Source organism: Dermacentor albipictus, chromosome 3, assembly GCF_038994185.2.
Source record: "Dermacentor albipictus isolate Rhodes 1998 colony chromosome 3, USDA_Dalb.pri_finalv2, whole genome shotgun sequence".
Classification (NCBI taxonomy): domain Eukaryota; kingdom Metazoa; phylum Arthropoda; class Arachnida; order Ixodida; family Ixodidae; genus Dermacentor; species Dermacentor albipictus.
The window spans coordinates 71,902,254-71,930,141 of record NC_091823.1 but is presented as its reverse complement, the minus strand read 5'-3'; the positions used below and the strand labels follow the sequence as shown (position 1 = coordinate 71,930,141).

The 27,888-nt window shown below is 48.8% G+C and overlaps 1 protein-coding gene across 1 annotated transcript; it reads right to left on the bottom strand.

The window, feature by feature from the left end:
• Positions 1 to 36: 36 nt before the first annotated feature.
• Positions 37 to 27,888, bottom strand: LOC135900658 (major facilitator superfamily domain-containing protein 6-like). Its single transcript, XM_065430177.2, has 6 exons — positions 27,822 to 27,888; positions 25,004 to 25,473; positions 12,875 to 13,026; positions 8,002 to 9,342; positions 7,435 to 7,584; positions 37 to 4,275 (listed from the first exon to the last, which is right to left on the bottom strand). Exons 3-6 carry the CDS (start codon positions 12,969 to 12,971, stop codon positions 4,145 to 4,147), a joined length of 1,719 nt encoding a protein of 572 aa, XP_065286249.1. The 5' UTR covers positions 12,972 to 13,026; positions 25,004 to 25,473; positions 27,822 to 27,888; the 3' UTR covers positions 37 to 4,144.

Here is a 27,888-nt window from a genome sequence, read left to right as displayed (position 1 = left end):
GCCCATTCCACGATGCAGCAAGTAAGAGACAGCAAGCATAAAAAAAGAAACGAAAGTTTATTGTGTACAAACACTTTCGAGCGAAGAGTTCGCCGCAGGACTTCGTGACCACACGCATCTCGGAAAGGTACCTCCCACAAACGACACAGCCGCTCTGCTGGTCCAAGTTGTACGTAGACGATACGATAGGCACGTGTATTTTACTCGGCTGTGCGCAAGGCGCCATTCCAACACTCGGCAGCCAACTACCACATACACAGGGCAAGAAGAGTTGTAGAGTATGGTCGAACATCTTTCGAGATCATTTCTGTGCCATATTCACACGAGAACTGCAAACAAGACCCGACTTTACGAACTTAGAACCACAATGCAGACGCATTACTTTATCTTGCAGAGAACGAACATATGTCAGGAGTGGCCACAAAATTCACGACTGTTGGAAGTCCCATATTCGATCTCTCATAGCTGACGCCAACGCTGTACCACTCCCGCAATTGCACCTTCTAGATGTCAATTGAGCAAGTGCTGCGCGTTTAAGCAGCGTATACAGCTGGGAAGCAGGAGTGGCGCGCCCATGCACGTTACCGTCATAGGAGGTGGCCTGAAAATAACCACACACACACTCGCTGGCGTGCTATAGGAGAAAAAAATTGTGATAAGGGATCAATTCTGCGCAAGCATGCACTAATTATATAAGTACACCCGCAATAACACCAGCCTATCCGCTCAAAGAAAGGCGCGGCTCCATTTTACCGTGGCTCCGCACTATAGTACACCATGCACGACACCTTAAGCGAGCGAGATTCTTTTCTTTCACGCCCCTTCGCAGCGCGGTAGAGGAGAGGAATGAGGAGTGTGGAATAAATAGAAAAGGTCAAGAATGGGAGTGAAGTCCCGGCTACTGAAAGTGTCACGTGATAATTGCATCATAACGGTGGTGACCCGACTCGGTCCGCAAGAACAGCGCCCTTGTGCTTAGCACGATATGCAGTTCGTAGTCGCCGTGTGCTGAAGCGGCATTTACGCTGTTAAGAACGTCATATTACGCCACTGTACTCTTAGCGTTAAATTTATCCAAGCACGCCTCACATAGGGTCTCAATCAGAGCGCATGCGCAGCAGTCAGGTGCACGGCGCCTATACGACATGCACAATGTCTGCGCCATGCATTACCGGGTTCAGAGTCCGTTGCAACTATGAGCCTGTATTTACAGGCTAATGATTTCAAAGTGGTGTCTGCGGGTCTTTAATCACCCTATATGCTGCAGCAATTCTCAGCGAAACCTGCATAGCTCCTCAATCTTCCTGTGCAACTTCCTTATTCACGCGAGAAAAAAGCGCACACTGAAGTTTGCGACCTTAAGATGTGGAACGCATTCGGCTCCTTACTTTCACAATGTGCTAGAGTTCACTAAACGTTTCTATATATAAGAAACATGGGTTGACCAACACTTTGCAGTGTCCGCTGTCGGCAGATTGAGCCTTGGATCTCTCAAAACAAAATCCTAATCGAGCAGCAAAAATCACATGCACTACCTACAGGCCCCCACAGTGGTCAGTACCTCGGTATGAACGCTGCACATTTGCTAAGGGACGGGCGGAACATCCGCATTGTGCGGTCGCTAACAGATTCAGCACACCACGCGAAGGGATAACAAATTCATCGACCGTGTGGATGTGCCTCGTGGAAACTGATTAACGCTGCGCCCTAGTGTCGTATAAAAAAAATTTGCCAGTCCTCACAGCATTGTAAGAGTGTGCAAGGCAAAACTATAAGTGCACATCTTCATTCGTTTTATTAAGAAAAGAATAATGGTGCACACAATGTAGGAGCGTGGTTATCACAAGCTTGCTTGACCCCAGGAACGTTAGCCACGTTGAGTAAAAGCATGCTATACTTGTACTTTGACGCTATTGAGGAAGTAAGCGAGGCTACACAATGCCAAAAGTATTGAAAACGCTATGTTGTGCAAAGTGTACATTATAACCAACTCATCTCATGCTTCGACAACACCCTGATCACAACGCACACTCATACACGCGCAAGTTTGCACACACGCACACAGACACACGGTTAAGAGTGTTTCGTTAAAACTGTACGCGCAACTGTAAAACTGCAAATGCTACCAATAAAAACGAAGTGTAAATAAGACTAAGAAAGCGGGATTCGGCTGTGCAGTAAGTGCTGCGCTCTCGTGGTGACGAAAGCGTCGGCAACTGCACGCCCCGAAACAAAATGTGACATCAGTTCACAACCAAAGAAATTTGAGCGTCTCGTATTCACAGCTGTATGACAACGAAGCGCGATATGCTTGCAATGTGACAGATTGTCTGGAGTGGCGACTGCCGTGGCACTATGTATAGCAATGATAAGCAGGTAATACCAACGCCGGGCGCTGGTCAATATTTACGTTGCAGGATTTGGCTGGAATCCGGATTCTTTGTTGCACCGTCGTTCACGCCGTAACTAATGCGTCTTGACGACAACTTGAACGAGAGCTCCACTATAAGGATAGCGTGCCTTGAAATAGGGACAGTATATTATAATGTAGGGAAGTACGAGAGTTTATCGAGTGTCAAATAACTTCTCCGTTTAAAGAAGGATTGCAAAATATTTCGATATAATCTCTACGTGTTTCCGTTTTGCATAAGCTTTAGGCGAACGCTGTCTTAAGAGTCTCTTTTAAATGTGTTCAGGGAGTATTTTACAGCTTTTTACAGACTACGTACGCCGATGTTAAGCAGCGTAATGCTTAAAAATATGGTTATACTGTAAAAATAATGAAGCCTCACTGTGCTTCGCAATCTGGGGTGACAAGTAACAATACTGATTAAGAATAGACCATTATGGCTGCTCAACAGGAAATTCTGATGATTATGGTGTGCTTTAATGGCACAGGGCCAGACCTGGCCAAAGAGCACCAAATAAGTGAGTAACAGAAAAGTTTTACTTCGCGCTTAGAATAAGGTTGACAGCTGAAGAAGGTCGAGCGTGCACAGTTGTCTCAGTTCAAAGCAATGATAAAAAGTATTTGACAGTAATGCTTTAGACAAGTCCTCCGCTTCGTTTCTTTACTGTGTGCTTTGAATGACAGAGAGTCAGGATGTCTTTCGGCGTACAAGTCCGTTATAAATGATTACCATACGCGGTAAATGCTAGATCTTCATTCATCGAACAGTAACACGCATAGGAATGAAGTGGCTCAAACACACACTCTATAACGTGAGACAAGAGGATCACAGATAGTCCGCTGTGCACTTTTCTTCAGCGTGTAGTACTACAGCGTTAGCCGCAGGTACATGCCTCTGCTGAACGCGCTAAATTAGCTAGCAGTGAGATCTACAGAATAGTTGCTGGTGTAAGAAACAGTAAAAATTAAGAACAGTTATCGGTGAAAACAATAAAATGATTTACTTAAGGCTCCTCATCATTCGTAATCACCATTCTCAAGACATCACGTGATCATTATTCCCATTATCGTTCCTCGGACGTTCTAGTTTCTATAAAGCTGCGGAGGCATTTGAGTAATGCCAAATAGCCAGTTGACGATGTCGATAGCCACCTCATTACCAAGCTTCACTCACGAAGTTGTCTAACTTGTAACAAAAAACAGGGTCCGGAGAAATAAGCTCTGACTTGGAAGGTACGAAGGACTAAGTTTATACCATAAGATGGCTATTCCCAGCAGGACAACAAGCAATCAAAGCGAATTACATCAGGTCGTTTCTTTAACTCGTCTCCTCGCTTGCGCATTAGAACGGAGCCTGCGCTGACATATTCGGCAGTGCACCGTGAACGCACAGTCGTGCCCAACCAAAAATATATAAAAGTTCCTAGTAAGAATCATACGCTTTATGCTGAAATGCAGCAACACTTAAAAACATACGAAACGACGCGCAACAAAATGCCGGCTTATTAGAGGTGCCCAGCCGCCGACAGAACTCTGCCGTCAGCGGCGGCATAAAGGTGGCGCGCGAGACCGTGCCTCGCACAGCCCGCGCGCCCTGCACTGTGGGAGAGGACGCCTTCAGAAGGCGAGAAGATCCCTCTCGCACAGGCGTCGTAAGGGTGTGACGCACAGTTAGAGGTTCGTGGCCGGCTGTACAGGGCCGACACACCGAGCAGCGTCCCGTAGCGACGCCATTCAAACGACCTCGTCCTCTTCCTCCTCGTCCTTACAACTGCGGGAGTCATCAGTCCGCCGACCATCCATCGTCAGCACGGGGTCTTGGTCCGTTACCGGTTCCGGTTCCTGAGAGTCGCTCAGCACAGATGCTGCACAAGCGCAGGGCGGGAAAAGCCAGATGCATCGTAAAGGCTCACGCAGGCAGTGCCATCAAAATTTCATGAATGCATATTCCTTCTGTCAAATCGCGATGGAGTCAGAAACAATAATGAGGGTATATATTAGGTGAAGTAACCATCAAAGAAACGAAGAGTTATCAGCTGCTTTGGTGGTTGCTACTCTACGTCAACGGCACAGAGGTCACACCAATCGAGACCGCAGCTCCCTGAGGGCATCTTAAACAGCTCAACGGAACTAAAGATTCGGAGAGCTCTAAACGTTGATACTCACACTTGATACTTTTGAAGTACCGGGAATGCCCAGATTCACAAAAAAGCATCATCATAATCAACAACCTATTTCACGTTCACTGCAGGGAGAAGGAAGGCTTCCCCCAACGATCTCCACCTATCCCTGTGCTGCGTGCGTCAGCTCACCAGCTCCAATCCCTGCATCCCCCGTTATGTTACTCTAGTAGACCACTGACAGGGTCGAGTATTGAAAGTCGCTGTCATAGGGCGTCTGCTCTACATCACCTGCCTAATTGCAATTATTGCTCTCAACCTCAATGAGAATATCAGTTATATTCATAACCTGTCAAATTCATACCATCCTTTTTGACTCAAAGTTATACCATTTTACGTTCTATCGCTCGTTCTCGAGTTTCTTGTAGTGAGAAATGGCGCGAGAAACGAGGAATGAGAGACACAACACGAGCGCTCGTACTGCGCGCGATATCCTCCCAAGTTTGGGCTCCATAAGTTGATAACTTTACATTAAGCCTTGGACTCTCAATCGCAACCAAACCACGAATACGTTTCTCTCCCTGTCAACACGGAAAACTCAGAAACAAAAAGAAGCTTTTGCTACAAAACACATCCTCGGACACAGTGCACAGTGCTGCGGTCTGTCTAAACATCATCAGTCTAGCATGATGCCGTCAGTGTCCTTATCTCCAGACATAATTTCACCTACAACGGCGTGTACCTACGATGCTTTCAACAACACAACATGCTTATGTACTATACGGCAAGCATACAGTGCTCAGGAATTGAAACGCGAAACTAGGAGCGCGTGGCTGCGGAACTTTATTGAGCCACCTGTGGGCAGCTAGGGACACCGATCTGATGGATTTTTGCATCAAATGAAAGCGAGCGCCTTTGTGATGAATTGTGATTTCGTTCGGCACCCTCATCAATCACCTAGAGATCACCGGTGGAGCAAGAAGGGTCGGTTGCCATGCGGTCTCTGTATCGCCGCTTCAATTGCTGAGCACTGTACGTATCTGTTATATAGGAAACATTTCCACAGGCTACAAGCAGCGATGTGAGCAATCGAACCAAGCTCACATTTTGAACATGGCCTATGACTAAGAGTTACGCAAGACTCAGAAAAAGAAAAGTTGGAAAGCGATTCAACCTCTAGTTGACGTCGATAAAAGATTGTCTTCCTGCAAGAGTTGGGGTGACATTGGGGCGGAGTCACTGCGCACGGCACTGCCGCGTCACCGCACGTGTGAGGAGAATAGGATGAGCGTCGGACTGCTTTTTTCTTTCGTTTCTTGCTGCACTATCTTCAGGATCGGACCACATTTCTAGACTAGATATGCCCATGAGAATGGGTCACATTTTTAGACTGCACACACATACGGGAATAGCCCCATCTTTAGACTTCACTACATTCTGGATCGGCCAACTAAAGAGACAGTAGACATACATACCCGGTACGGAAAAGTGAGGGTAACTCGCCAAGAAAGACACTGCCTTCAAATAACGGTTCGACATACTTCCCTGATATCCGCAGTACGCATTTGCCAACTTCCGCTTACATGAATTACAGGCCTGCTATTTTTACGAGCAAGCGCGCACGAATTTCCCCCTTGACCACATATTGACTACATTTTTACACCGCCAAAAGTCGTCACGCGTAAGATCTCTCCCGTCTGATGGGGCTCTCAAAAGCTGCCTCGAGGGCAAGAGGCACATTTCCGGCCTTCAGCATGAGGCTCTGCCGCCTATACTTATTGGCGTTGCATGCAGCCGAATTGAAACAACTGTTTTGAAGGCACCCATTGGAAACGGTGTTGTGGCCGTCAAAAGTGATGACGCAGCAACAAAAGCAATTACACAGCCATAACGCCAGTACTCTTTTCCTTCGTTCGCTACAGGTGATAAGCATACTATGCAAGTTGACGGACGAGCGCACATTGCTTCATACAATAACTTGCTAGTGAAGTTTTAGCCGCGCGCATTGCGGAATTCAGATACTCAAGGTGATAAGCTGCAAGCAGAGTTATTGGTCAGGGGCGGATAGTCCGTAAACCCTATACTTTTCTATCCATCGCATGAACGGTTCCAAGTGTCACTGGAACCAAGTGTCCAAGTGTTGCTGGAGTACTGCAATTCTCATCGCATCTGGTGTCTGATCTCCTCCCGTTGGTGGGTTTAAATATTTTCGCTTTCTTTGTGTACGTTTATTGTAGGATGAAGCATAATAAAGTTTTTGCACCCGTGCCCGTGTGCTCGTGCCTAATAGGCTATAAGTGAATGGCTTCGCTTAACCTGCTGGTACGTGCCAAGAGCACACTCGTTCAACAAAAATGAAAAGGTTCGAAGGACGCTCCGAATCTTGGCCGGAATTAACGAAGCAGTTCGCCTCCTGTGCCGCACATTTCGCGAGAACAGGCGCCGGCAACTTGGGAAACGTTCACAAACAATTCTTACGAACAAGAAGGTTTGAGAATTCGTGCTCGCGTTCCTGCATAGTTCGATAAATATAGTCTCCTCGGCGCAGAAACTACAGCAGCCTTTCACTCCCGATGAATCTTCATTTCATTCTCTGGAATACTCCGATCATGCGACACGCCGTAGGCAATCAGTAAACGATCACGCGGTAGGCTTCGAATTAAAACTAGCGGTTGGGTTACTCGAAGAATGTGTTTTGCCTGGCTCCTCAGAAAAACCGAGCCTCCCAAGAAAAGGAAAACCACACGAACGTCGACTGAGCCGGCATCATGCTTCAAAGTCACGCTCCTATCCGGTACGTGAGTCGCGAAATGGCGCTTCCCATTTCTTGGGAAACAAATTCCGACTACTCATATTTCCCGCTGCTCCTGTAAGACAAAACTTATTAGGCGCGGCTGAACTTACCACGTCTGGACTCCCTGATGGAGAAGATCATCTCAATCGCAACGTGGAATACCAGGAAGACGATACTGTAGATGAAATAGATGTAACAGGTCTGCCGGCCGCCGACCTCAGTGTAGAGTTGGCCAGCAACAAGTGTGCCGCTGGCTATACCTACAAAAATATAAGAACAATGGCGTGCCACTTATTTTAGCTCCCATTCACTGGTATAATATCAATCATTTTTTTCTCACTATTGAAAGGTACTAAGACACATCAAAAAATCATTCACGATGACTGTCCTTTCTTTCTCTGCCGCTACAATGCCAGCAAGTAGAGTCTGAATGTAGGACAAACCATGAAAAAAATGAGCACAAACGTGCCCCAAATTTTACTATCTGGCAAGTATGCAGCGTGTAAGCAATCATATCTAGACCTAGCTAACAGACCGCAAAACAATTTCCAGCAAATTTTCAGGACAAGGCTAACAGCGTGTGACTGCCTGACAGTGACTGGCGAATCTGCAAGTACGTACAAGCTGCCAAACAAGCATGGAGGAGGAATGACGAGCGTCGCAGGACGCCAACTCACCGAGCCCTTCGAAGGTGCCTCCCAGGATGCCCTGCATTGTGGCCTCGGTGCCGGGCGGCGCCGCTGTGCTCGCGTACGAAGTCATGGCGGCGTAGAACAGGCCAAAGCACAGGCCGTGCGTCACCTCGATGGGCAGCATGGACCAGGGGTCGGTGCCGAAGCTGTACACGGCCAGCCGCAGGCTCAGGCCCGCAATGGACAGGCTGACCGCGTTGCCGTACCCGATGCGCTTGATGATCCAGCCCGAGAAAAAGAGCACGGGCACCTCGCCGCCGAAGCACTGCACCGCCAGGTTGGCGCCCAGCAAGGTGGGCGTGGCGCCCAAATCCTGGAGGTACCACAGCCCGTAGCTCCAGACAAAGCCCATGAGGAAGCCCATGTTGAGCACCGAGAAGGTGAAAAAGAGCGCGCGCGGGTTCACCAGCACCTCGCTCAGGTCTTTGAGCAGCTGCTTGGACGTCGCAGAGCGGGGGACGTCCAAAAAGCACAGGCTGACCACATCCATGAGCGTGAACGCGGCCAGCATGTAGAAGCCGGGGCTGTAGTCGATGTAGGGCGAGCCACCCGTGGCGATCTCGTTGAGGTAGCCGATGAGCGGCGCCAGCGCGCCCCAGCCGATGGTGCCCCAGAGCCGCTGCTTGCCGTAGTCCTCCTTGCGGTCGCGCAGCATGGCGTACGCCGCGGCGTCGGCGAGCGAGATTCCGACGCCGAACGCGGTGCCGCCCAGCACGCGAAACACGGCGAACATCCAGAAGGTGGACGTGCTCATCGTGTTCGGCTGCGCGACCGACAGGCAGCTCACCGTGCACGACTTCTCGGCGGCCTCCAGGAAAGCGGAGCCGTTGGTTTCACCGGCCAGTTCGTCCGCCGGCAGGCACCACTGCGTCTGGTGGCACATGAGGCTGCAGTTGAAGGGAAACGCGATGTCTCGCATGCCACCGCCGCCGTCGCTGCCGTTCTCATGAGCCGCCGCCGAGTAGAAGCAGCGCATGTGGCACGGCTCGGGGCTGTACGACTGGCAGTCGTCGATGTACTTGTGGGAGAAACAGAGGAGCCTGGTGTCGTTCTGGATAACGCTCTCGGGAGCTGGGACGCCGATATCGATCGTGCTCGGCTTGATGGGCGGCACGAAAATGAGCAGGAAATGGAAGAAGCTCTCCACGCTGATGATGGCGATAAGGACGACCTTGAGCTGCTGCACCTTGTCCGTAAGCGAGCCGATGGCGAACCGCATGAGAATAGACAGAAACAGCAGGGTCGTGTTGACCAGCCCGGCCAGCGCGGCAGATATGCCCAGCTGCTTGGCCAGCACGGTCGTGAAGGGCATCACGCCCACCACCGCTGCAAGGCAAATTTGGAGACCTCTGACAGTGCCGAAGCGGGTACAGTGGGGATAGCATTCGTAGGATTTGATACCACTTAAAATGTGTGCGCCATACTCGATATTCTTTGTGGTTCTTACGTTACCGGAACATTGACATGGTGCCACACTGGCTCAAAGTCACAGATGCTTGTCTGGAAGCAACAACTCGCCATAGAATCGCAGAGTGTCGCCAGCGACTACTAGCGCCGCACGCGAGTATGCTGATGGCGACAAAAAATTATCAGAGAGAGAGAGAGAAAGTATTATCTCATGGTCCTGGTCATGATGGGCTTTTGCGCAGACTAAATGCTACAAGTAGGAGGCCCAAGGAACTGTTTTCATTGATCGTTGTGGAGTATGTATGATGTTCATCGCTATATCAATTTGTCGTCCTGCCCCATATTTGTGCGCCTGTTTCTACCGGGTGACAACCGACGATGCTTTGTCCACACGGCGCCCGCCTCCATGTACACTCGATGAATGCATGCATGTGTTTGTATGACTCTGGTTGCTAAGCAGGAGTGTGTATGTACGACTACAAAACATGGAGGGCAAATACAGCAACAAAAAAAGCAATTTTGTCAAGGTCACTCTACCCTCTTCAGACCCCACGTCCCTGTACGGGGACATTGGTTCTCAGGTTCTGACTTAAGACTGAGCTTTTATAGAACAGAGAACTGGTGTCCCTGTCGGAGGACAAGCATTGTAGCTCCATCTGTGAAGAGCGGGGAGAGTTTGTTTGCTTCGTCGAGAAGACAACATGGCTGCAATCTGCACGAGCACGTTTTACTCATGACGGCGACTTAAGAACATTTTGATCATTGATAACACACCTTATGGAAGCCTTATGCTATGTTTTTAGAATTGTTATGGTTGAGAGAACATTTTAAGTGGTGTTCCTTGCGAAAATACATTGTTTTCTGTCCCGCACTTCGCACTTAATGAAATGTCCCTGTAGAGGGACGCTGGGTCTCAGTGCTGACAGTTCCTGATTTGTTTTGTGTACTAAGATCTTTTCAGTACACGTCCGGAAGCTAAAATATAAGTCAGTATTCTTGTTTATCAAAAATTACAATGACAAAATGGGAGGAGTCGACCTAGCTGACAGAATGCTAGCTCTGTACGCGCAAAGAAGCCGAACGAATTGGTGGACGCTTCGTACCATTTTGCACATGTCAGACCTTGCTTGCGTCAACGGGTGGCTTCAGTACAGAGCGGACAAAAACGCCATGGGGCTGCCGAGGAAGAATATCTTGGACTACCTTGATTTCAAGATGTATGTTGCGGAGGCGCTGATTTGTGGAAACATGGAACAAGTACATTCGGATGAAGACGAAATGGACATCCATCCCAGAAAGCGACCAAATGCTCTTCCCTCGCAAACATTCCGAAAACAAGGGGCTCTTCACCTACCACTCAAAGATGATCTCGCAGGCGGACGAAGATGCCGCAACGCAGGTTGCGGGATGAAAACACGCCGCCGATGCGCCCAGTGCAACGTCTACCTCTGCATTGAAGTTGGGAGAAATTGCTTCTACAATTTTCACGCCTGGCTTCACAGTTGCATTTTACTGCTCATTTCTAAATATCAATAAAGATTTGCAGTTTCTTCCTCCTCTGAGTGGTGTCCCAATGCACAGCCGATATGTATATAGAGACCCAGATGTCCCTGTAGGGGGACATGCATTATCACACAGCTCGAGATCGCTATGACTGAAATTGCTGTTAATTTGTGTTCTGGGGGTTACAACTGGAAACATCATATATGAAATAAACACTTTCTAACCGAACTTTCTTCTCGGGTCTGAGGAGGCTACAGGCAATTACTCAAGCGTAATCTAGTTAACGTAATTGAAGACGCAACCGCTTATTGTAATCGTACTCTCTCCGTGCAAATGTACAAGATATTTCTGCAACACCTGTGGCAACCACAAAGATCAAATACTTACTACAATACACTTCGCTCAAAGTGTGTGACTTTTAACCGGATACATCTGCATTAATGAAATGTACTTGCGTTTCTGTAATCATATCATTATAACTTCAAACTTCAGGAATGCGACGCAGCCCCACCATCGACCACAGCATCTAAACCTTCTGACAGCGCAAATCTCTAGCGGGAGAACACGTGCTCCTCAGATAACTACATGCGTGCGACTGAGGTCACATATGCTGCTACCGCTGCAATAGGCGCTGCTACAAATGGGCACTTGAACTGTAGAATGTCTAGTAATTTCATGCATGGGCTTCTGAACAAATAAAATTCGGTGGTATTTCCACGTCGGCTGCTATTTCCACTTTAGTGGAAAGACCGGCTGTCTATTGTAACGGAAATACCAGCTGTAACGTATTTCCGCTGCGCTGGAAATACCAGCTGATGTCAGCCAGACAGTAGCGGAAAGGCCGAGTATTGCGACGATTCGCCACATAAAAAAAAAACTAAGAACTGTTTTGGAAAGTCCGAAATCTCGCAAAAATTTTGTAGATGACAACAGTGATCCATATATACAGAGAGAAATTAGCGTCACTGCTAAGACATGCGATGCTGACAATGTACAAGTTTTTCGACTGCAATATTGTCACGACGTAGTTATGGTGAAGAAAACAAAAGCAAAAACTGCGTATCATGAGACTAACTCTTCATTGGGTGAACTTGTCTCTAAAAGTTAGTGACATTCAAAGCACAACGATATATGGCTGCGAGCACATTTGGCGATCGTCGGAAATCTGATCTGCTGGTCAAGCGCGTCGGCTTTTATACACGAGTTATCGAAGTTTCCGGAGTAATCACTGGTGCTCGCATACTTTCGAGAAAGTAAAACACTATTCGCGTCGCGCACACAATCTGATTACACAAGATTCTGCGAGAACATACACAACAGATATAATCAACGATAGCATTCTAGTAAGTTCCAAACCAAGCAGGCGCGTCATGCGCGTGCTTATGCGTGCATACGTGCATTTCTGTCCTGGTGTCAGGACACCTGGCCTCTGAACTGTGACCCGTGGACACTCCTTCGAGTGCTTTCGTGCTGGCGTTCGCACGTGATCACAACAGTATGGTGATGCATCCGGTTTCACCTTATGAAATAGCCTGCTCATAAAAACAGCTGGTCACAGTAATCACAGGCCAAATTCACGGTTCGTAAGAGCGATTTACCATCAGAGGCCGTTCGTGAGAAGCCATTGGCCGGCCTCCCTGAATACATCCAGTTTACGATTGGATGGCACCGCTGCTCTTACAAATAGCCTTAACTTGCGAAATTTGTGTGTGTGCGTGTGCGTGTGAATACGAGCCCAGTTCTGCAAAATAGATAGGAAACTAGACATATTATCTAGTTGTAGTGACGGTGAAGAACCAGTTAGGCTTCAACGCAAGGGCGTCTTGAAGACGAACTTGAGTGGACAGGAAGTGTCACAGTTAAATACAACCAAGAGATGCCATAGAGGTCAAGCATTTTTCTCACGGTGAGTCAACGAAAACCAAAATTCGATCCGAGCGAGACTTACCCCCGAAGTATAGGAACATGTGCATCTTGAGAGGGAGTAGCCGCAGGTTCGGTGATACGTACTTCACCATGGTTATCAAGTTCTCCTTGATTGTCATCTTGGTCCCCACGCAGCAGTGTCGCGTTTCCGGCTCTTCGGGGTGTCTGAAAGGGCTGCACACAAAAACAAAACGACGCAGCGGTTATTCGTGCGAACTACAGGCGAGTTGCAAACGTCTGGCGTAACAACGACATAGAAGCGCAACATATTTCCCTTCATGGATGGGCCGCCCTTCTAAGCTTTCTCGGCATTATTCGTGCCTTCCGAAAACACAGAGTAGGCGATAACGTGTTTTGAAGAGAAAGCCGTATTTAGACGTTATCCTACGCCAGGTTTCCCTCGTCATTCGTTGATAATCGCAGACATTGAGCCACATTCAAGTGTGGCCATAGTTTCAAGCTTCTGCTAGCGCTTACAGCATTTGCTGTTCTGTGGCAAACGGCGTCCTGGTGCACGAATTTTCATGTCAGTGTATGCTGAGGTGAAATGCGTTGTCTCTGCCACTTTGTACACTCCGAATGGCAGAGCACAGATCCATTATTTTAAAGTCAGGTGCACCAGTGGACGTCGCAGGCCAATATTTAGCGCCATCTGCCTAATACTTTCGTTGCATAATGAGAACACGTCGGCTGCGTTTTCGTGGGCGTGAGCTATGACACTGACAAGACATCATTTCTGCATTCTCAGTAACCGTGCACGTTGCGGACGAGACGTGCCTCACAGGCTGTCTTTAGCGGCTTCACAACGCTGTACAAAGTACAATTATTACATATTGTAAGTATTGTAAACATATACAATTCCGCCCCTTCAATTGTGGATATATCTATCAAAGGTTAGTCTCGTTCGCTTTGAATAAAGTGCCAATACCGGTGCTTTACATAGCTGCGGTATCTGTCACAGAAACGAAATCGAAAAAAAGAACTTTTGAAAGAGAAAATGCTAGTCTTACTATTTAAGTGGACTACACACGGGAAAATCGTCATAAGTTCAGAGGGAATCAAGGCTATGAAAATCCCTCGCAGCATCCAGTGAAAATGTGAGCCAAGGTGAAGTGTATATTCAATGCGCTTAATTCATTGATAGTATATCACAGCTCACTGTGTCAATGACAGCTCTTTCTCGAAGCAAATCTATAGAAGAGTGCATATTTACGTCGTGTGTTGCACTCCAAAAGTGTGACAAACCGTGTTTTAAAATGTGCAGCTCGGCGACCCGAAATTGCGCTGTGCATTATGAGGGACGCCATAGCGGAAGGCTCCGGATTAATTTGGGACACCTGGGGTTCTTTAACGAGCGCCTGATTCTATGTGCATAATCGAACCCGTGACCTCGGGCTCAGCATCAGAAAAGCCATAGCCCTCTTAGCCACCGCTGCGAGTGGCCAAACATGCCAGTTAAGCGCAGTTAAGAGGCCACATTTTTGTATGAAAATTAGTACGGGGCACTCCCTCGTCAATATTCACTGTCGTTCCGTTGACGGCGGAGGCTGAATAACCGGCACCAACAACTTTGACAAATCGCCGCTTGAAATTAGCTGTAGAAAACAGCTGAGCCAGGCACGCTACCCAGTGTTGCCAAGGTGAGTGTCACAGGCTTTTCGGGCCGAACAGCGCGGATTCTACTTTGACAGGCTTTGTTTCACACTATTTGGGATGACTTTAAAGAGACGCCAGCTTGAGTGCGACCAAAGCTTGAGTGTGAGAGTGGCAGAGTACAAATCAGTTTTCCACTCTCATGAAATTTAAGTTTCCAGCACGGTCAGCAGTCTACGTAGACCCAGAGCGCATACTTGGAGTACGAAGTGCGAGCGACTGCCTAACGACGCAACACCGATTAAGAAAATGAAACATAAAAAAGAAGTTGACATCGAAATTGTCTGGATATGAGCAAGTTAGATGATGGTCGTATTAGCCGTAATAGATGTTCGAATCTTCATGTGATTGTGCGTTTTTTCCTACGTGTTTTGTTTCAGCTGGCGGGCATCAATTGAGCGACACTGCCATTCAGCAACAAATTACTCGAGACAGGTGAAGAGCTTTGGAGACCTTAAAGGTATTTTACCTGGCGGGAAAACGTTGTCTGTCAGAGAAGAAAATGAGCGGCGAAGTAAGCCTTTCCGATTTTCAAGCCTGAACCGCAGCGCAGGTACGTCTGTTGTTAGGTACGGGACCATTTCCTGAGCCTACTTCGAGTTCCCCAGACCACATCGAATCGCACCACAGCTAATTAAGGAGCGCAGAAACACGGATGCCACATTCCTGAGGCACGGCACGTGCAAACAAGTTGGCGGACCCCACTTCGTGTGCAGCCGGTGGAGCTATTCACTGCTTGGCTCTTCCCGTAAGTGAAGCGAGAGCCTGACACTGTGGCGGGTAAAGTGGGTCTCGAAGCAAGACGGCTGCAATGCGCCGTGACAACCTGGCGGCGTCGCCCCCATCCATGTATTGTGACGGCGCATTGCAAGTCAGCAAGGCAAGACCGCAGGGAGAAGAAAGCCCTCGGACAAACACTAAGCAGCGACTCTCTTCGCCGGGTGTGAGTCCATCGCACGGGCGCCTACAATTGGCCGAAAATGACGACACCCGAGCGGGCTCACCGATTGGCCGAAAATGGCGTCACCTAAGCGGGCTCTCCCATTGGCCGAACGTGACGTGTCTTCAAGACACCGAAGGGCTTAAAAGACGCAGACCGGGAGCAGCAGGACGGCATTCCTAGAGCATTCCTTGAGTAATCTCTTTCGAGCTTCTTGCCACGGGCCGCAGCGTCTGAGTTGCTGCCAGTCCGTAATGACCTTTAAGACTGTTAATTGACGCTCACTGTAAATAATGTAAATAAACCTACCAAGTGTTTCATCTCGAAGTCTTCCTCAACTCCTACACTGTACCGCGTCACCGTTTTCGAAAAATTTTCGCACGTTTAGACATTTTCTGCAGAGAAAGTGCTGAAAAGTCGCAAATATTCAGCCACGTGGTGCTTTAAAAGTGGAAGCTTTATCAATCGGTAAATTAATAAGCGGTTCCGAACTGACGCTGTAGATACCTATGACGTCACTGACAGTGACGTCATAAACATCCTGTGCCCGTGTGGTATCGTATTGGTATCGTGCGCCCATGTGCGTAGTCAAACCCACGTCTCCGTGGCTCAGCAGCAGAATGCCACTATGACTGAGTCCCCAGAGGCGGCCGGGTGAAAGCGGAATAAACGAGGCCGCGCGTTGACGCCGACAGCGGTTGCGTGACGCGACGTGCGGCTGGTGTACGTGGGACGCTTTCGCCGCCGAGGTTCTATCGCCGGGGGGCAACTCGAGCTGCCCGGCGACTGGAAAGCGACAGGCCGCGCCCGCGCCTCCAGCCGCCACGCTGCTCCCGTTACAGCGGGTATCCCGTGTCGGAGCGCCTCCCGCGTGCAGACGTCCTCCGCACGCAGTGTTAAGACGCAACGGAGCGCTGAAAATGAAACGGTTCGGGACAGGAAAGACGATGGTCACGCTGTTGTTACACGGTTTCTTCGGTTACACCGCATCACAAAGTCGCAATTGGCTGCGTAGCATTTCGTTACCGATGCGCAGCTCGTCTCTTCTCTGAGCGATGAGCAAAGCGTGAGCTCGACGAGCGTTCCTCTCTCTCTCTCTCTCTCTCTCTCTCTCTCTCTCTCTCTCTCTCTCTCTCTCTCTCTCTCTCTCTCTTCAATATCTTAACTTCGTCACCACAAATTCAATTCGGCTGAAACTTTATTTCGTTATTTATTCGTGTGAAATTCGAAAACGCTGGCATATATTTCGCTTCCGGTCTCGACCAGCAACGGTCGAAATATTATAATTCGTGTCAGGTATGTTTTCATCTAAAGAGCGACACCGTAGCATACGCTAGCTTGTACTGCTGAACAGTCTCTTTGTGTGCTGCTGACCAATATCTGTTTATTGTTTATAACGCTCACTACCTATCATTCCCTTTCTGATTCTCTCTCTATTTTTTTTTTTTTTTTTTTTGCAAACGGACCTCAGCGGATTTTATCAATCTGAACTATCCGTGGTCGAGCGTCGCAACTAAATCACGGTCGCTAATGTATACCGAGACTGCGCAGCGTATTATGCGGGAAGCCGTAGCGGGCAGTTTTGATCACCAATTGCTAGAGTTCACCTAAATCTAAGTGCGCAAACGTTATTTCTTTTTTTTTGCATTTCGTTTTATTTAAATGCTGCCCAAGATCACCGGCCGACGAGCCACTGCGTTTAACGCGGCAGTCGTTCATCATTCGTATACATGACACGTCCGCAGCGAGTCACATGCAGCCTTCGCCGGCTCGGTTGACATTACCTGACATTTGACGCAATTCGAAGAATCGCTAGCTGTACATGCTGCTCCGTTTCTAACAGACGACAGTGGCTTCGGCTCGCCGTGACACTTGTCCAGTGCGATAATTAACGGCTCTGAGGGCTAAGCTATACGCCCGTTTACAATCGAAACATCACCTTGAAGCTGTAGCTACACAAGTCTGTTCCTCTATAAGTCGGGTCTCGGAATATTATTCCAGATGTTTCTCTTTTTTTTTCTTCATGCTCTATTTAATTAATGCATCTTCAACCGCACACTACATCATTGACCTTCATTCGGCTTTTAATGCAAGATTACTTACCCTCGTATTTCGTACCAAAGCATTGCCGTATTCGAAACACTGATTTCGTGTCTTTTTCGTTACACTTCCAGTAAAAAATATATATATTTCAGAACTGATGCGAATACTCTTATTACTGAAACACTAGTATGGCAACCATGAGCATAGAACCAAATTTCAAATTGACATTTTAGTAGGGCGTTCAGAAACGTGCGAACGGTTCCCCGTCATTCAGTTTCATTAAAGAGAGACTGACGCGACCAGTGTTCCCAATATATGCACGCAAATGGATTCAATACTGAGAACAAAAGTCCGCTCCGCGAGGACGCATTGAGCCATCGCGCGAGCGTGGGAAACGTAGATCGGTGGCATTGGCAGCTGACGCGGAAAACGAATGGGACCGCAGGGAGAAGTGGCGATGCATGCGCCGCTGTTCGGTCGTCTTCGATATAGCCTTGCAGGCAAAGCACCCCTTACGCGAGAATTGTGAGACAAAGAGCGCCTTGATGCCAGCAATGTCGTCACCGTCGGGGCATCCTACATTCATCTTTTCTTTTTCTCCTCGTGTCGACTTTAGACGCCAGTATAAGTTGCGTGTATGACTCCCGCTGCACATTTTGGCGATTATTTAATGTAACTAACCAGCAAGGCATTTTTTAATGAGTACTTGCGTTGAGCGTTGGTTGCCTTCAACTCCGCGATATAAATTAAATTTAAAATTTCACTGTATCATCTCCAGGTTTGACTTATAATGAACTTATGAGCGATTAGAACACAAATCCTTTCTTTTTTTTTTACGTTCGTTAACACGAACAGTAAGCAAGTTGCCGTAAATATAGTCCCTCTATTTGTACTTCACTGTACTTGTTCTCGACGGCCTTCGTTGAAGTTGTGCAGTGCTCTCACATGCTGAAATCAGTGTGGCGTCACCGTGGCCGCAACCTTAGGGTAGCTGGCACGTCGATGAGTTGTGCAAAGAAACGTGACAGCACGGCAGGCACGTCTTGCCACCGGGCAACAAATCGATAACAGCGATAATCCGGTGAAAAATGGTGACCGTCAAAAAGCAAAATTAGGTGCGCGTGACGATACGGTGCACTGGCTGGATTATTGAGCTGGATCATTAAGAAATGCGACACCCAGAGAGTGCGGCAACCTTCACACTGAAAATTTGAGAACACATTGGAGGTTCACACAGTGTTACTGTAGTGTCTCACTTGGGATTTTCAGAAACGGCGATCCCGAGATTAGTAGCCGTCATAAGCGCTGAGTACACAGGATAAAAAAAAAAATATTGCAGTTTTTGGTCATGGGCATGCGTGTTGCAGCCGACGCTGTTTGCCGATGTGCACTAATGGCATCTTCGACTGGCCGCCTCCATCCTCCGAATCAGAGTCGGGCAGATCCGGCGTTCCTCGAACTCAAATGCAGGGGACAGGCATGCAAGCCCAACGTGTAAATAGCTCTCGGAGGAGGAAATGGCAGACGCGAAACTACGTTACTATAGCGACCATTTGATTTGGCCTGTATATTTTTGTAGCCAAACCTGCCAGTGGAGGTTTCCGCGAAAAGAACGGCGGACGCAAGACGCCACCAGGCATGCGGTTACGGTGAACCGTCGCCAACAGCGGTGAAGCTGCGTTATACCACAGAGCGTTACGATGACGTGGCGGGAAACGCTGTCGATATCGACGGCTGCTCCGACGACAGAAGTGCCTGAGATCGCTCGACGCGTGAGGAGAGCCATATGGAAAAGAACGAGTCGGACGTAGGGCGCGCACGCTCTTTCGAAGACAACGCTGCTCGTGAGAGCAGCCCAGAGAGCGTCACTCCGAAACGACCAGCCGAAGGTGCCATCGAAAAAAAAAAAAATCGCGCACTTCGGGGGCTTGTCTACCAGCGATAACCGTCGTCTTTAATCCTGGCTTTCCTTTTAACCACCGTGCTTTTAACACAGCACCACCGGTACTTTCACATCTCGAACTTCATGCGAGTGTCAGTGTGACACGGTGCTCCCGACGGCAAACTGTTAGCGACACCAGAGTGTTAGAGAAAGGAAATGAACGCAAGATGCAGGTTAGCGTTTGACGAAAGACGGGCCCCAAATGGCCGCTTTCTCCCGCGGTTTCAAAAGTGGGCAGCTGTGGTACGTACTGTATGTCCGGCACTCGCGCTGATCGCAAAACTGCAGCACAGGCGGAAAGGCCTGCCGGGCAACAACGCCTGCACCACGGTATGCATAGTGTACAGTACCCCCACCCCCACCCCACCTCTGAAAAATACATTCCGCAAGTGCCCCAGAGGTGGGCACGGGCGGCACGGTCCACCGTTACATCCTATAGCGAGCACTGCTCTTATGCTGACACGGCGTACGACATCAGTCGCTATTCAGGAAAATTATAAGCGCCACGCGCTCTTTATGCTGTAGTGCATGCTATCCGCGAACGCGCTACGGTTAACTTTTCACGCACAGAATTCATTCGTCACACACGTTATGATTTTACAAGTAAAATAAAATAATACAGAAATATAAGGGCAACAGGGTACACAGAAAATACATATGTACCCACCATATTCGATGATTGAGCAATGTCAAATGTAGCCCGAGTCTACATCGTGCAGTTAAATCGAGATTTAACGCATATGCTTACAGCGTTCTGCATAATCGTAACATCAACAAGGAAAGCAGCCGCGCACGAAAAAAAAAATAATAAATAAAGCCAGTCGAACGAGAGACAAAAGCGAGAGCAGACCGTTAACTGCCGTTTAAAAAAAAGCCAGCCGCACAATTATGTACGGCAAGAAAAACGAATCTGCAGAATGCAAAGAGAAGAGCCCAGCTCGTAGTCAGCGTTCTTCTGCTATTTAAATATGCATATTCTTTCTTGAATTTTTTTAGTTTCTTGTTTATTATTATTATACAGCATCTAGCTCTACTCAAGAACATATTATTCCAGCCTCGTTGGGCTCTGCGCCCGTTCTTTTACACGTTTCTTAGACAGCGCGTTTCCAAAGTGAGTCACGACGTAACCTCTAGGATCTATGTATACTGGCGGACAAAGCGGCGAAGTCACACAACGAACACTGCAACTTGGCAATTTATATTTCGAACTTTTTTAATACGACACTCCGAATGCTTGTATATCTAATTAGCACCACATTAGATGTGCATGCGGAGTGCTAAAACATTGCAGTGAAACAAAGATAAATCAGTTTCAGTTGCCATTAATAAGCTAGCGGGTAAAGCGAGTTAATACACACCGGCGTTGAATAATATATGCATTTCATACACGGTCTATTCGAGCTACGTGAATATCGACACGCCGTGTGCGAAGTGTCGCATTCCGATGAAACGTTATACAGAGCACTTCAGTCGTATCACAACACTTCTATGAAAAGAAAAAAAAAAGATATCCACACAAGGATAGCCGAACTGCACTAAGCTATGAGAACCTACACATAACAAAAAAAAAGAAATCATACAAGTTTTATTTTATGGTTTTGTGCTATACTTTCACGAAACCATCTCCACCTAGCAAGTTATTGCAGCACAAAAAATCGCCGAAAATTTATCGTCGGAGGCCCGCCAAATGGTTACGTCAACTAAATCCAGAAACAAAAAAAAGAAAGAAATAATTAATGGGTGCCTCCCAACGTTGCACCAAGAGACGTTTGTCCTGGTCTGGCATACTGGTGAACGAGACGATTTAAAAGGTGTCAATCAACCAACTGCACAGCTGACGGTAGCTGAGAGTGCCGGTGTGCGGGGCCTGACGGCAAACTCTCGAAGAATGGACAACTGGGCTAGTTGGTTTACTTGCATCTTGGAACTGTAACTCTCTTGAAGTCAGTCCACAATCGAACTGTGGACAAACTTTCACCTAGACGCTATGCTGGGTGTACGCCCACACGCACACATACGTGTGTGTGTGTACTCAGTTACAGTGCGGTAAACAGTAGTTTTTCCCTTACTTTTTCTTTATTTTAGTTAACAAACAATTACGACTGACGAGCTACATGACCATCAAATTCAGTTTCAGAGTGAATGCTACTGCATGGTCGGCAAATTTAAAACAAAACAAAGGATTCAACCTCCCCCTTTCTCTTCTGTCCCTCTTGTTTTCGTTTCACCGCGATGTATAACTCAATGGAACAAATCTCGCTATAGTTCAACTATTACTCGATGGCTCGCAACAAACACGGCTTGAAAAAATGTTTAGTTACAGGCACGTGCGTCCGCCTTGTACTGTTTTACTCTCGTAAACATTGGCGAGCCAGACGACCCATACGCGCGAGCAGCGTATACGCCCGTCGCACAGCTTCAACACACTTCCTGTAAGCTCACAAACACGAGCAGCCAATTATACGTTGAAACAACTGGTTTCAAGTACCGACACTCTCTCTCTTGCCTCTCTTTCTTTGTCATATCTGAGTATTGCACTGCTACGTTTGCAACATCCTTCCCAGTCGCAGCCATTGGGGCAAGCCGAAACGTCTATCACGCATGTCCAACGACTCACGTATTCTCATAAAACCCATCTGCGCATTATAATATACATTGGATTCTATAAGTTTTAGGGTATTTCTTTTTAATTAACTAGGAAGCGATCACGTAAGATATTCATCCAGAATATAAGGTCGGATGCAGGCTCAACTCAATGCCTCTCGCCGACAAATTCCGTGAAAGTTGACACTATTTTGACCTAAACCGTTGGGTTGTCACGGACGACGAATAACGTACCGTGAATGGCGCTTCAGGTACCGCTAGTCGACATAAAAGTTCAGGATGAAACACCATTATGACCACCTATTACACAATATTGCACCACCTTTGTGTTTAGGCAGAGAAAATTGTTTTTTTACGTCAAGAAACGCGAGGAAAATGTTACCGCTCTCTCCAAGTACACGGAGGTGCCGCATTCAACATCTAACCATGGTATTTAAATAAAACATAGGCTTTTGGTGCGATTAACAAGCGTACCAGTCGATGGTAAGCATCGACTTCAAAAATGATTATGTCCTTTAGAATGCCATCGCTTCTGAGTAGGATATGTAAAACGGAAAAATGAGATTCCAAAACATGGTAACAACACTCCAAGAGGCTTTTCAAGCCTCATGGCGCTTGCGAGGGTCATTGAATACAGTAAAAGCTCGTTAATTCGAACCGCAAGGGGAAGCTGCTTCAGTTCGAATTAACGAAAGTTCGAACTAACGAAAGTGAAGGAGGGCAACAGTACACTGCGATTTGGAAGCAGTAGGGCATGTCAGAAATTTGGCGTGTCAGAAAATGATGGCGTGTGCCCGCGGCACACGTCATCTTCAAGTCGAAGCTCTAGGTCCGACTGTGCCACACCACCGATGTCCACCGAAACGAACGTTAGCCGAGGCTTAACACCATCACAATTAATCGCGACGGCCGATACCTCCTACGCTGAAAACAGAGGTGCACAACCGATGAAGACTGCCGAGACAAAGACGCTGAACATGTGAAGGTGGCGAAAGCCCTGATTCGTTGGTTCTTGATTGCAAGCGCAGCTGCGACGTACTTGATTCGCTGTGTTTTGGAGCTTGCAGTGCCATCTCCGCACAACATTAGCAGCTGTACAAGATTTGCAAAGCCTCCGAGATTCGCAACGGCCAAGAAACCTCGGAGGTTACGTAGAACGGGGAGGCGGCAGCCGCCGCTGCCTTCTGGCTGACCCCGCGTCGGTTAGATTTTTTTCCGATATTGCCTTCTCTCGCCGTTCTCTCCGTTTCGGAGGCAATACAGCCTTGTGTGTAGGCAGTAGGCGCGTTTCTCTGGCCGTGTGCCAGGCGAGCGTAGTTCGAATTATCCGTGAGGGAACCTTCTGGCGTTCGAATTAACAGACTTTTTTATACATAGACTTCTGTGGAGCTTGGCCGGACCAAATCGTACAGTTCGAATTATCCATAAATTCGAATTATTGAAGTTCGAATTAACGAGCTTTCACTGTATATGTTGTCAGTGTCATAATCTCACCGGGTGTTAATACGTTTTATTGCACTTATCACTTGGGGCTGAACGTCGTTACTCGTATTGAAGGAAACCACGCTCACAGTTTAGCAGCCATTAAGCTTTGTTCTTTGATTTGCAGATATGAAGAAATGCTCTCTGTATGAGATATTCGAGGTCTACGCGACACTTTCACCGAGCAGACTGCAGCTTAAGTGTTTTATGGAATAGCGATTAAATTTAGTTTACAAGACAGCCGAAGGGTGTCTACCGGCGCCGTCGAAAAACCAACCAAATTAAAGTATGGAGCCTTCGTCTAGTTCGACCAACAGCTTTCGCAGTCTGCGCATTCGTACTTTGACGCAACCGTACGTTTGAAGATGGGTGCAGATAACCAACCGCCTTGGTCATGCTTTCATAAGAAAGTGTGGTAAAAGCTTCGTGCTGTGCACAGCGGCGGTTGCCCCGAAATAAAAAGCTATATTTCTAAAAGAAAACAAAATAAGAAAACACGCTCGCCTAATGCATCCGTGGCAAATGCATTCTCAATGGCGCATGTGCACGTAATCAAAAATCCGTGGGGCCCACGTATCTCGATCCTAGGATGATCGCTTTATCGCTTGCACGAATCAAACTGTTCGGACAAATGTCACAAACGGTTGACATTTCCCGATAAAAAAAAAGTTGACAAAAAAATGTTTGACCGGCCACCTTTATGCGACCGCGGCTCTTTCGACATTTAATTTCCCGGGTTCGTCGAACGTGCGGGGTGCCCCCGAGAGGCTGACGCGGGCAGGCCTGTGGCGAAATACTCGGCCCACATGACCAACCGCCGACACTGGTTCAAGTTCACCCTGTCTCGTGTGCATCCCGTCGAGCTGATCGAAGTGGCCCGTGCATCATCGCCTCGACGTCGCTATCGTACAAGCGTATACGCGTATTCGCTGCAGCGCTCTCTCCCTGTCTGCAGTGCGCGCGCTCCCAAACAGACTTACAACGGCCCGCAGCTGCCGGCTGCTTACTACATCATAGGTCACTCACGGCGTGAAGCTCGAACACAGCTGGAGGGCCCTGAGAGTGCGCGGTTCCGCGCTAAGCGTGAGGAGCGCGTAGCTTTTTCAACCCGTGCGTCCGCCGAGTAACGCGCGCGCGCGCACCGTGTATATATAGACGAGATCGCGAGAGGACGCCGTTCGGCTGCAACTCGGTATATACAAACCAAACGACTTACACGGTTCACTCAAAGCGCTTCGCTGATCGCAGAACGCCTCACCAGCGAAGAAAGCATAGGGACGGTGGCTGAAAAAAAAAAAGGAACTTGCGACCCCCGCGCGCGCGCGACAAAAAGCCGGGTTTTGACCCAGTGCTCGAGCGACTTTCCCACGGCCGTCGCCATGGCTGCATGCGAGCCCCGCTACGGAGTCGGGTCCGCAATACCCTCGGTATCGAAAGTAGAAAAAGGAAGACTGCGCAGGCGAGAAACGTTTCGTTGCGCGGCTTACCAGGTTGGGTGAGGACAGCGTTGGCAGCCAAGATTCGGCGTCCGCGGATCACGCCAGGGTTGTACGCAGATCGTGGTGCCAACGGTGACGCGAACAAGCCGGCAGCCGTCGACGAGGAAGAAGAGGAAGGAGGGGGGACGTCGGCTGCTCGCTCGGGTTTGGCGGGGGAGCGGCGGCGGCCAGCACGCGTGTCCCGGCGCTCCAGAAATAGAGGGCGTGTCGGCGGCGCGGCTCCCTGCTCGCTCTGCTATTGAAGGGTCCACGCTTCGATCGCGCTCCCGGCGCAGCTCACTGGTCGGGACCCGGCACACACCCCCGGAAGTGACGCAACCGTCGCGTCGTCCGCACGAGGTGTGGCGTCACCGCTGGTGACGACGACAGGCGGGGGCGGGAGCGCTCAAACAGCTGCGGTGGTCGCCAAACCGAAGAAGCTATCTGCGGCTACGTGTCCTTAGAGGGCGCACGCAACGCTAGAAAGCGAAGAAGCGAAAGTTACTTGCAATGAAGGTCCTACCAAGATGTAAGGTTGATTTCGGAATCACAGTAGGTGAACGCAGAAGAGACGTGCTCAATGAGAGCTTCTAGCACACTCAATGGTAATTTCATCGCGTATAATTTGTGTGTATAGTACGGAGACCATTTAACGGGCAAGGTCAACACTGTAAAGAACGAGGAAGGAGCGAACTGTTAGGCAAATACTTTTGCTTGTCATGCTGCAAAGGTAGAGGAATCGGTGGGCAGCCTGAGGAACAGCTTTCTGTAGTCATTTCTTTATCTGACGTGGTGGCTTCGTGGCTGAGGTGTTGCGCTGCTAAGCACGAGGTCGCGGGTTCGAATCCCGGTCGTGGCGGCAACATTTCGATGGAGGCCAAAACACCCGTGTGCCATGCATCGGGTGCATGTTAGCAAAACCCCGGGTCGTCAAAATGATCAGGAGTCTCCAATGACATGCCTCACAAGTGAAATAGTGGTTCTAGCAGGTAAAACCTGCGAGAACTTCAAACTTACTATGCCAGTAAGTGGCCGGACTCCCTTTCGCAACGAGCGGTACCCACTATTAATTGCCGATGTTTGGGGGTTGAGCCTTTTCTTTGGAGGTTAGCGATACCGCACTGACGGATGAGTTGATTTTTTTTTACCCTCCAGGAAAGCCGTGCATCGCGAAGGAGCGGCAACACAGGCAGTCCTTATGTAGAAGCGGCCATACAGATCCATTCCATAATATTCCACTCACTATTATTGCAGCAAACTACCGCGCACGTATTCCCCCTATCGTTCCACATTTTACGGAATGAATGGAGCGTAGTAGGTTAGCGAACACCCTGGTGCATTTCCGACAGCTGCTCGCGCCGTAGCACGGCAGAAGCAGTAATGGCTTCGCATTCGGGCGCTTTCGATGAGCCAACGTGCGGCGCGCCGCCGAAAGCGCCATCTCGTTCCTCTACAGCAAACTGCTCCAAGAAAAAGGTCAATACTTAGCTCACGAGTCTACACGATGCACGCCGGCTTCGGTGCGATTTCTACTGGCGTGAATATCCTCGGCACGCTTCGAAAATATCAGCGCACGCGGGCTTATTAACGTGCCAACCGCTAGTGACCCGGCCACCGGGTATCAAACCCACAAACGTGAGCTCAATATGTAGCACCATGATGGCTACCATAATGCGAGCTCCATGAAATGGCACAGGCTTCTGACAAGGTCGAAATAAGACATCACGGACGATTACGATACTCCCTAATGCGAAATTTGAGCGCAGCTGTATACGTATTTTCATTTCGCGGTATATTGAGGCATCGCACCGTTCACCGCACCGACTGGCAGAACCACGACGCGTGGCACTATATATATATATAGACCGACGACACGGTTGCCACTTCCCGGCAACTGCAGCTTATGCAATCGCAATCTCCACCAAGAAGCGCTTGCGGTGAATGCTGTGCGCGAAGGCGAGCTTTCTGGTTCTTTCTTTCTGTCCCCCGCACGGCCGGTGCCGCCGCGGATGCGCGGACGTGAGTGCCATCTGTTGGTGCTTCACGGTGGCTTCCTCCGCTTTCCTCCTCATGTTTCCGCTGCACCATCCTCCTCCACTTCCCTCCTCGCGCATTCTTAGCTCTCGCCGTATTTTACCCCCTCTCCCTGCGCTCCGCGTTCGCTCTTTCATCTTTCGCTGTGCCCGTTCGCTCGGTTACGTCGCCGAGGCGCGCCGACACTCAGCGCAGGAACGGGCGCGTAACAGCTGCGCTCTAAAAGCATGACGGTAAAAATAAAACGAATACAGGACACCACAGCTGGTATTACGTCACGCGCTCGTCTCTTAGATGCGTATACTGCCGGGACATCACGTCCGAAGTCGCAGAATATCCTACTAGTGACACCGTATGGCAGAGGGCACCAGCATTCATTTTGACCACTTGAGGTTCTTTAGCGACCGTTTATAAGCACACAAGCACTTTTTAACTCGCGGCTCATTCCGAAATGTTACCGCTACAGCCGGTAATCGAATCCGCGCACGCATGCGAAACGGCAAAACTTCATAGTGCATGAACTAGCGCGACAGGCAGTTTTCGCTAGATCCCGTGACATGTAAAGGCAAGACGGTGTAGATGCGTTTGCTGCGTTAGCGTTTGCAAACATGCGTTTGCATTTGCAAGATGCGTTTGCTGGCAGGAGCCCGACAGCACTTGACGGATGCCGCCATAGATCCTACAGTCGAATTTTCCGCCAGTATCGCGCTGGGCTTTTTAAAGCTTGACCTTCCCCAAGTGTGACTCAAAGGAGCGGATGGAAACGGGTGCGAAGAGCTTAGCGTATACGTACGTGGCTGCAGGCGTCCAGCGCCCAGTGCGAGGCGTCATGGTTCGATGCCGGCACGCATAGCGCCGCG

What these genes read in the sequence shown, in the direction of transcription:
- LOC135900658 (XM_065430177.2), bottom strand. Translation starts at nt 12,971, where the DNA reads ATGACAATCAAGGAGAACTTGATAACCATGGTGAAGTACGTATCACCG. An exon ending in AGGCACCTTCGAAGGGCTCG is followed by an intron (nt 7,585 to 8,001) that starts GTGAGTTGGCGT and finishes ATATTTTTGTAG; the next exon opens with GTATAGCCAGCGGCACACTT. An exon ending in CATCAGGGAGTCCAGACGTG is followed by an intron (nt 4,276 to 7,434) that starts GTAAGTTCAGCC and finishes GCGCTTGTGCAG; the next exon opens with CATCTGTGCTGAGCGACTCT.